The sequence below is a fragment of the Limulus polyphemus genome, unplaced genomic scaffold (genome assembly GCF_000517525.1).
Source record: "Limulus polyphemus unplaced genomic scaffold, Limulus_polyphemus-2.1.2 Scaffold1607, whole genome shotgun sequence".
NCBI lineage: Eukaryota > Metazoa > Arthropoda > Merostomata > Xiphosura > Limulidae > Limulus > Limulus polyphemus.
The window spans coordinates 143,663-154,749 of NW_013667217.1; the positions used below are offsets into that span (position 1 = coordinate 143,663).

Sequence of the window (11,087 nt, forward strand, 5' to 3'; positions counted from 1 at the left end):
GTAAACCTACAGACATCGGTCTTGTTTAACAAAATCTGCCTACAAAAAAATCTGTCACCAAAGTACACCAATATATGTATATATAAATATATGTGTGTGTGTGTTTGTTTGTCATCAAGTTTTCTTGAAAACAGCTGAATGGATTGGATGAAAGTGGTGTACATTTAGACTATGACCCAACTTAAAAATGATTAATTTTTGGAGGGTCAAGGTCACAAAAATAAATAAAAACATCCCTATCTGTTAACATTGGGACTGATTTTTCACAATATTTTCACTCTATAACTCAGTCAAAAATGATTGGAATTTGATGGATTTATGTAGAATATTATTCCTCATTATCCTGCCAAAAATTGTTCATGTCTGTTGATAACAGCAGACATACAGACACATTTTCATATTTTTTGAAAACTGAATATGATCAACACTGTGTGATTGAAGAATGCACTCTTCTGTTGGATAGTTGACATTACAAACACAAAGCATGTTGTAGGGTACTTTAGGGAGTTGATGTAGTGGAGGACAAGATTATTTGGTTATTTTAGTTACTCTAGTTTTTGATTGTAAAACTTAGCTCTTTTTAACAAAAGTTATCCCAGTTGTATTGATAAAATTCTTCTATTTCAGGAAGCGATTGATTCTTCTTACTGTAGCAAGATCTATCTTACTCGTATAGATCACGATTTTCAATGTGATGCATTCTTTCCCGAGCTTGACACTAACAAGTACCTATTAATCAGGTGTGTATTTTTTCATATTTGCTTAATAGCTCTCAAGTGCAAGATATTTTATGAAAATTTCAGATATATATATATCTTTCACCACATTCATAATAATGTTAAATGTGAAGTAAAACTCAGGCTCATTCTAACCTTATTTGATGTTTTGGAGGAACTAGTATTCTTCCAATACAATATCTTACCTCCTCTCACAGATATCTTTAACAATTAGTTCTGTCCTCTATTTGCACAAATTTTTCACTTGCCACTAGCCTCGTAAATCCTGCTTCTTTGTTTATGTCTACATGTAAATGATCATGCAGCAACCCTCCATCAATAGGAGTGTGACTATTGTAACTTGTGCCCTCTCTAATAATGCACCTGTTAATCACTTCTCGATTGGCAGTATTACTATTAAGATGTGTTTCTTTTCGCTCACAAATTTTGGAATCATTTAATTTAGTACAGTTTTTTCTAGATATTTTTTTCTGGTTAATTTGTTTTCTTTAGTTTGAGTATAAAAATTTGAAAGTACGCACTCACAGTTTCAAATACCTACAACTGCTACTATTGTTTCTGCTTAGGCATGTTTACCGACCACATCTTCAGGGTCGGGCCCGCAGTTATCAGTCGACGACGTGACTTATATGATTCATAGTGAGTTGTCTCATTTTATTCAACATTCACCATGATGTGAGGAGTATCTTGTGTTGCCTGCACCTGGTGTGTCTGAGAGGGCGAATTTCGATAGCCTTTTTCCTCCTTCACCCTTTGATGACTTGATCAATTATGTATATATGATTTTATTTTTTCCTGTTTCCTATGTTTCTGCCACTATCATCCATGGTGACAAATCTTTGGGTCAGTATTTGGTTTCTACACCTTCACCAGATATTGGGATTCATGCTAGTCATTTTGGGGAACAGTTGTGATGGGAGGGTCAATATGACTTGTCTCCCACAACAATTAGACGATCATGCTCTTGCATTTCTTCATGCCAACTACCCCTTTTTAGACTTGCAACATTTGGAAATTCTTATTTCTTTGTGAGGTTTGGACACTAATACCTAGGTTTCATTTTCCCAACCTCAATTTTCCCATCTTCACGACAGTTTGGAGTCCAGGGTTGAATTTGCCCATTTACATCACTCCATTTCTTCTTTGACATCTCATTTGTCACAACATTCTATTCCTATATCAGTGTCATGCCCATCTTCATCTTCCTCTGTGCCAGTCCCAGCTGCTCTTTCTTCGACTTTCTGCAATCAATTGATTGCCTGTCGTCTTCTCTGAGGCACTCAGCTTCAGTGACTTGGTTCAAAAATTGGGGCCAGGCTATTTTACTTCGCCCACACTTGGAGGACTTTTACGGTAGATCTGTGGTTTTTTAAAGTCATTTCCCAAGGTTGGGCTTTCCACAGGATCCCATTTCATGCCAGCATTTGTTGAAGTCTATTTGTTCTTGTCTATTTGTTGTTCGCATGGGCTTGTTTTTCAGTTTTAGGCTCCCTGTGTGTTTTATTGAGTTGTTCAGTCATTTGTTTGACTGTTTCATTCCCGGGCCTTTGTTTCCACAATTACATGAATGACTGGCTGCTGCTGGTCATTCTGCACTCGTTAATTGGTATGTTCTTCGGGAAGTTGACTGGGTTGGTTGGCTGATCAAATTAGGGAAGTCGATCCTTACACCTACCTTTTTTCTGGTTCATCTGGGTGTGTTTTTCAATTCACTTTTCAGTCAGGCCCAGCCTTCTCCATTTATCTGCAAGACATGGAATGGCTAGTTTATAAGGTCTCCTCCTCACTGTCTCTTTCTGATAAGGATCTATCTCTTTTGGAGACATGGGCCTATCTCGAGGCACTCATTCCCTTGGTCATGCCCACATGTGCCATCTACAATGGGCTTTACTCAACCAATGGAGCTTTGTTCAAGATCCCTTGGAGGCTCCTCTTACCCTTCTCTGTCCATTACGTGTGGACTTTGCCTGGTGGATGGATCAGACCAATACCACCGTGGGAGTTTCTCCTCCTTGTCCAGATTGGTACCTTTTTTACCGATTCTTCCCTTTCTGGTTGGGGAGCATATCTTGATGGTTTGGAAGTGTCAGGAAGGTGGACATGACACTTCCATAATCCACTCTTCATTTCAATATCTTGGAGCTTCTTGCTGTTCAGTGAGCTGTTCTACACTTCATGTTATCATTTTGAGGACAAGTGGTGATGGCACATTCAGACAATTCAACAGTGGTGTCCTACACCTCCAAGCAAGGAGGCACCTAATAGAGGGATCAGTGTAAGTCATGTATTGGGCCGATGGCCACCAAATTACTTTGTTGGCATGATTTATAACAGGTGCCATGAATCTGGCAGCAGTTCATTTATTCCGACCCAACATAATTCTACTGATGGAGGGAAGTTGTGTGCTCATTAGGTATCCCCGATTTGGCTGCTATTGTGTCTCATCTCAACACTACACTTCCACGTTTTGGTTACCTGTTCTTCATATGCAGGCATATGTAGTAGATGCTCACAGCCAGACTTGGATGAACAGTTACCTATATGTTTGTCCTATTTGATTTATTCCTTCTGTCTTTTTGATAGTTCAGGCCACTCCTTGATGGGTTCTGTAGGTGGCACCATGTTGGCCGGCTCAGACGTGGTTTTCGCTTCTATAACGACTGTTGATGTCACCACCCATCCCTTTCACTTTGTTTCACATGCTTCTTCATCAGCCCAACCTATCCACATTCCATCTTAATGCATGGCTTTTGTCTGACCTTTCTAGGCATGTTGCCTCCTTTATTTTCCAACCTGTTCACCCCTTCTTGTTGGTAGTTTATCAGCGTAAGTGCACTACATCTCATTCTTGGTCTCTATCCTTCTCGTCCTACCATTCCTCATCTGTCGTCCTTTTTCACTTGATTTTATGACAAGGGCCTCTGTTTTCTCTATTGCTAGTTGCCAGCCGGTTTTGTATACAACTTTTAGTTCACTGAATTTTCGTCAGTGTTCCAGTATCCTGTCATGACTTTGTTATTTCATTTCTTCTCCACTGGCCATTCCCATGGTCAAACTCCCAGTTACAGTCTGTCACACCCTAGCTTCTCAACACATATGAGACTCCATAATGATGAAACCATTATTGGTCCTTCCAGGTTCCTGCCTTTTCATTTTGGTGACACTTTGATACAGGGTGATGAGTATACCTGGCTTGGAAGTGATGTTGTTTCCCTCTGGTGTGATGTGTCTAATTCCTTTTCTACACCTCATGGTCTTTCTTGGGGTACTTTCTAAAAGAGGATCATCTTCTCACTAACTCTCCATCTTTTCAATGTGGGATTCTAGCTTTATGTGGAAAGAGGTAAGATATCCTATTGAAATAGTATTTTTGAATAGATACTTACCTCCTCTTGCATTTCCCACCTGTTCTCCCCACTTCCAGTATATTGGTTACATTGGTCTTGGCCAATCTCAAAGTGATTAACAGGTGCATTATTAGAGAGAGCACTAATTACAATAGAAGTAGTGTTGCACTCCTATTGGTGGAGGGTTGCTGTATGATAATTTACATGTAGACATGCAGAAAGAAGCGGAAGTTACAAGGCTTATGGCGATTGATAAATTTGCACCAATAGAGAGCAGTACTAACTGTAAAAGATATTTGTGAGAAAAGGTAAGTATCCATTTGGAAATACTTTTAGTTAACTTTAATTATTAAAGTTCTGAATTTGGTGTTTCTACAAATGTTTGATGAGGATAATCAATGTTATTCATGAAGCAGAGGTGCCCATGTTCTACTTCTAAACTTGTGTAATTCATACAAGTGTTGTACAACAAAGTTTTCTTTCAATAAATTACTACTGAACATTTTAAGATTACACTAAAATAAGTAAGAAACCTGTTCTTGTGCACAGTTGCTTCCTTTGATTATGACTGTGGCTTGAGTTTCAGTTATAGACAAGCACCTAAATCATATTTTTATCCTTCAAAATTGTTAATTAAGCTCTGGAACTGAAGCATGTACAAATACCTTTTCTTTCTGGGTTAAGTTGATAAAAAATCTAAAATCATTTTGAACAGTATGTGCATATTAATTTTAGCATATTTTGTTTCATTATTTATTTGTTTCTTTATAAGTGCTAATAACAAAGAGGTTTGAGTAGTGTTTAATATTAATTTAAAAAACACTAGAGCATGTTGATTCAAGTATCTAAAAAGTATTACAAAGTGAAAGTGAAATTATAATAATAAAATATGTAGTTTTCTCTATTATCCCTCTTGAGTATGTGTCAAAATTTAAAATGTGCATGTTTGTCTATTGAGTTTTAAGATTTTATGTACTTAGGTTCTTGTTATCATATTTCTTTTCTAAAAACAAACTTGAATTGTTTCTTAATAAAAAGCGTGTTATTTACACTTTCATGATTATTTTCTAATCTGGATATCAGAACATGTATATACAGGCTATGCATTTTTTAAAGCTTTATTTCATGTTTTTTAAATGTATATTTATCCAGCTGTTTGTGGTGTCATAAGTCTCTAACTGAATGAAAAACTTAACTAAATTCATTGTAATGGATTTTGATTTATATAGTTATATTCAAATTTCTGTTTGCGGTATTCCACCAGAAAATTGTAAGTATATGCAGTAAAACAGGTTTCAGAATCGTTAGGCAGAAAATATTTCAAATATAGACAGCAAAGAAAAAAGTCCACAGTCAAGTGCACTAGTAATATAAAAGTCTTTATTCACAGAAAAATTGGTACTCTGTCAATACTAACTAGCTTTGGTGTTTGTTATTTAGATGTCTTTGATCACCAGAGCAGAAAGGAAAAATGTCTGCATAAACAAAGATAGGAATCAAAATCATAATGTTACCACGCTTTCAAGTCAGACAAAAGTCATAATGTGGTATTCTAGATTCCTAAATTCCTTAATTACTCATTAAAAGCAAAGAAGATAAATACTCAACTTGTAATAATTTGTAAAAATCTGTGTACTACTACTTTAACTCAGCATGAGGGGTGATAACATTTCTAGTGTCTAGTCACAGTTGCATGTCAAATTTCAAAACTGAAGAAAATTAATAACAATTATTGGAACATTTAGAATTAACTCAAGTATTTTATAATTGATATTGTCATTTTGTATCATTTATTTAATATAGTAAATTGCAAAGAAAAATGAAAAAAATGTTTCAGCTTATATTTCTGCACAGCTCTGAAAGGTCTTGCCTGTGAATAATTCATTTATTAATTTGTTTATAATTTTTTCATATTTTAATTGAAATGTTTATATTTGGTAAAACTATAATAATCTTGTCATGTTTTTCTTGTGATTTGCCTTCTTTTTTAGAGTTTATTACTACAACTCTTTGTTGCCAACATTTATATATGATTGCATAAAGGAGATTATTATAATTTATAGGAAGTAAACTGGCAGTAATTTGTGGATTATTAAGATATTAACTTACTTGAATTCCTGTAGGCATAAATAAAGAAATCTTATACTAAATTTCATGTATTTTGGTGAGAAGTAAAATATTAGGGTATTTTAGTGAGACTCACTGGTCCAGAAAGAAATTCAAAAAGAAATGCAGCAGGAAGAACATTAGTAGCACTAAGTTACAAATTATAAGACATATCCATGAAGTGATAGATTTACACTGCCTTCCAGATTTAACCTTAATTTTCATGTTTCACCTGTTACAAAAAGCAGATATGAATGCTTAAAATCTGTTCCACCATTCATTATTTGCAGGCGGTTGTGGGAATAAAACCAGTAGGTTATAAAAACAGACCAATGGGAGTGATAAGTAAAACTTATCACCTGAAATACTTTCCAGCCACCAAGTTGGACAAAAAGTTAGTCACACTTGAAGAAATTAATGAACCACAGGTGTTCTGGCAAAAAATGATACTGTTAGATTGAAAACACAATATTACCTCATTTGTCAAATTCAAAAGGCCTTTTCCTATTTTAATGCAGATTTGAAAATATCTGTTTGTTTAACTTAGTGTTTCATAATTCCAGTAGTGGGATTCGCCTTATAAGCACTTATACCCTTAAGCAAATTAACAAATTACTTTTCATACTTGTATACATTAAACATGATCTCAAGCTATGTAATGATAAGTTCTTCAAAATAATTCATACCCTGCCAGAATGAAATTTACTGTCATTCTATTATGTATAATAAAACGTTAGTATGTGTTCAAATCAAATAGCCATATTTTTATGAATACTTCATAAACTGGAAATTTCTCTAGTACGTGTGGAAGTTATTTTTCTCATTTAAGAAAATATATTTATTACTGCATTTTGAGTTTGTATTATCTTACAAAATTGTCTATGGTTTATGATATTTGATTTTAACAAAACAGTCCAATTATCCATCTCTTTTTGTGGATGCTCTTAAAAGCAAAATAAACATTAACAGGGCTTGACTGACAGAGCATGACATTTAGTAATGTTTTATATTACATTCTAATAAAGCTAATGATAATTTAACTTACATCACTACTTACTGGACTAATGTAGGTTTTCAGTGTTATGAAGTGTATGTAATAGATTTTTAAATACCTTGTTATGTATGTTGTTATCTGAACTCTTAGTTGAAACTTGCTTTTAGAACTAAAACTAAAATACTAGTTCTTTTGTCTTTCACTAGAAAGTTATTCTAAAGTGCTATATTTTATTTAATTATTACAATGTTGTACAATTTTGTGCTTTGATTCTCATAAAGTAGTTTTTTTGTTGTTGTTTTTTTTATAAATCAGTAAGAGTGTTTTTGCTATGAGCACTCATTCTACATGTCTCTTTCCGAAACTTTTTAGTTTGAGTGGAAAAACATTAATGAATCATGTAGGTGTAACTACACGTAATAAAAATAATTAATCTCAGTTGGTCACCCAGAGTTTTGATATAACTAATTTAAACACCTTAAGACCTAAAGTCTGATTCTAATAACCAGTCTTAAAATACGTTGTTGTTGTTGTTTTCAGAGATGCTGAAGTTTTGCAAGAAGAACAAGAAGAAAATGGTATCAAGTACAGGTATGAAGTTTATAAGAGACATGCACAGCTGTAACTCTCATAATTCCATACATATATATGACTGAGTAAAATAATCTTAGTTTATGTAATATCTCAGATTAATATTTTGTTACCTGCTTATACTATGGATATAAAATTGAAATAAAGTTTAGACTTGTATAACAGAATTTGAAAAACTTTGTATGGAATATTAATAAACCAGTTATATAGTTGTCAAGTTGGATATTGCACGATTTTCAGTTGTATGGCAAATCAAAATACTCTCGTGCTTTAGTATGAGACGTAACTTTCAATGGATTATAAGTAAAACGTACAGACAATCTGATGTAAAACTATAAACATCAAGAACAATATAGCCAGATATTTTGACAGTGAGGAATAAGCTTGTACCTAGGGTCTGTAGAACTTGCTTGTTCAAGTGAGCAGAATTTGAAGATTGCTATAAAGCACAAGTGTGTTTTATCCACATAGCTGTTCTTTTGAGAACATGACTGTTCCATAATTTTATAACACACTACAAGGCACTTTTAAAAGAAATGATATAAATTAGTCCAAATATTGTGCAAGTGCACAAAATGTTTGGTTACATTGAAACCATATAAAACATTTATTTCTTCAGTAAACAGTATTATTTTCCTAGTTTTCATTATGTGAATTTTGTAGAATATTGTATTTTTTAAAAAAAGACCAGGATTCCTTTCTTTTTCATGAGAGTGAAAACGAAGAGTAAAAAATGGGATATTTTTCATTCTCCAACATGTTTTATATCACCATTTCTTACTTTAAGTCATTGACAAAATGGCTAATGTTGTTTGCTTTTTATCATGGGAATTTCAGACTAAAATTAACTTCTGACAACCATATCAGTATTTAGTTGTATAAGTAACAATAAGAAATGTGAAACTACATACAGCAATTAATCAAAGTTGATGCAACAAACCAAATACACAGATTAAACTGGTGTTATTGAAGCATAATGATTCATAAAGTCTACTTACAAAATGTTAATTGTTAGATTGGATCAGTGTTCGGTGTTTTTAAGTTCATGAATAAGGTTTATGTCTCTCGGTTTTCATAGAACATTTTATATAAGGAAGAACATACGAAATTTCAATAATTCTTCACACAAAAAATCATCAACTGAGAACATACTTCATTATGTCAATAAAAAAAATGTTCAGTAAGAAAAAACTTCAGCTTTAAATTTTTTAACTAGACTATATGCTTACTGAGACATGAGTGTGTAAAAGGCATCTATTTTTAATTTGGAAAATATAATATTCTTGTGAGTAGTATGTATTTGTGTATTAATTTCACTGTTTTTTTTTTTAAACTAGTACTGAAAAGTCATTTCACTCAGTACCAAGAAGCCAACTGGAGTTTAATTTAAATTTCTCATTTTAATAGATATACAGAATAAATAATCATAAAAAGCATGAAAGAAAAGACCCTAAACATTGCATATACTTATAATTAAAGGTATGAAATTACTGTACATACATTTACATGTCTGCTAATTGTGAATACACTGTAGGTAGTAAAGAGTGAAACATGAAACAAATTTTTATGGAGGATCACGCACTTCGATTTTTACCTAGTGACAAGAATGTGGAGACCTGTAAAGGTTTTATGCCTTTACATCCATAATTTTTCTTTTCTTTTTGGTAGCTTCTATATATGTTGTGGTGGTAATATATGGAAACCTGTTTTTCGAAAAGTTTCTTAGGCAATATACCACTAAAGAGTAGTTAAAAAAAAAACAATTATTCCAAGTTACAGTTGAAATGGTTCAGTTAAAATGTTGATTGAATCAAAATGTAAACTTTGAAGGTTAAAGGCACCCAAGATCAATAAGTGCAATATAGGAAACTTCATATGATTTCATGTTAAAACATAGAACTTAGCATTGTTGAATACCAGGTGTAGGTATACCTACACATCAGTAGTTGTGACATTCAATTTTCGTTTATTTATCTTGACATTGAACTAAAATGAAACATTTTTTTGTAATCTTATGTACTTGATAAAATATCTGTATATATTTATCAGAATATCAAAAGCGGATACCCACAGACCAGCCAAGTAAGCTGGAAAAATCTTGTAGGAATAGTCCGAGCTGTCTTGGGGCTAGCCCCGCTGACGTGATCAGGTAGGTAGAAGGCATAAAAGATGCTGTTTGAGAAATTATTGAATTGTTGTACCGAAAATGTTAGTGACATTTTAAGCACATTATTAGTATATATGCACATAATATACCATAACCAATACTTTGAATGGTCGGTTTTTTTCCACTTAGGAATTCAATAGGGTGGTCTTTTGGCACATTAGTTATTTAGAAACCTTGTTGATTCCTACTATGAAGTACTACCATACTTAATAATAGCTTTCTATTTTTGTGTCAGGTTATGTGATTCAAATAAGCATGTTTTTGGTTTTGAATTCTGTTCATTACAACAGTTTTAATTCACAGAAGCAGTGCTATACATGATTTGAAAATACTTAAATAACTAGGTAATGGTAAACATATCATGGACGAACTAAAATATGTTTTCAACCTAACGGATGGCGCTACATATCAGTGGACAGACACGCAACAGTTTCTAAAGGTAAATATATATTTTATGCAGGTATAACAGAAAAAGTAAACACATGAGAATATTAAAAATTATGAAATTGAAAATGAAATTCGGATCCTGCTACAAAAAATAATGTTAAAAAATTAAAACCACAATCAGAAATTTATACAATGTGATTTCTACTTTGGCAGTTTTATACACTTATCTCTAGGACATTGTAAGAAATACATTTTATAAATTTGTAAATCTTGTGGTTTTAATTCTTGTAAAAGGTATGACTATACTGAAAGTTGATAGACGTTTTATCTATTTCATGGACAAATAAAAACTGAACAAGTAATTAGGAAAAAAATTAAAATATTAACAAAAAGTAGGGGATCGGTTATTTCCTAGAATTGCCATAAAAAGTATCCAAATTTGCCAACCAAAGTAGAGTTGAATTGGGTTGGAAAGGTATTTAAATTTAGACAGCTTCATTTCTATACGGATCACAATGCCAACCAAAGAAGGGACTGAAAATCGTTTTAAAATTTATCCAACTCTTATCACTTTACATGTTTGAATAGAGTTGTTTAAACATTTGTTTAACAACTACTATAAAGGCTTGGTTTGGTCCGCTATTTCATTGGTGGTAGTGTCCAGAGTCACTGATGAGGAGTGGAATTCTCCGAAACTAGTCTGGCTCACAGACAAACTCCCAATGAAAGAATGAATGTGACGGTCAATCCCACTATCC

At 33.1% G+C, this 11,087-nt stretch overlaps 1 protein-coding gene across 1 annotated transcript in view; it reads left to right on the forward strand.

Moving 5' to 3' along the window:
• The window catches only part of LOC106464286 (dihydrofolate reductase-like), an 18,385-nt gene extending 10,393 nt beyond the window's left edge, over window positions 1-7,992 (forward strand). Inside the window, exons 5-6 of the mRNA XM_013924414.2 lie at window positions 628-740; window positions 7,725-7,992. Coding sequence (XP_013779868.2) covers window positions 628-740; window positions 7,725-7,809 — 198 coding nt within the window. The 3' untranslated portion in view covers window positions 7,810-7,992. The remainder of the gene's footprint in view (window positions 1-627; window positions 741-7,724) is intronic.
• Window positions 7,993-11,087: the final 3,095 nt, after the last annotated feature.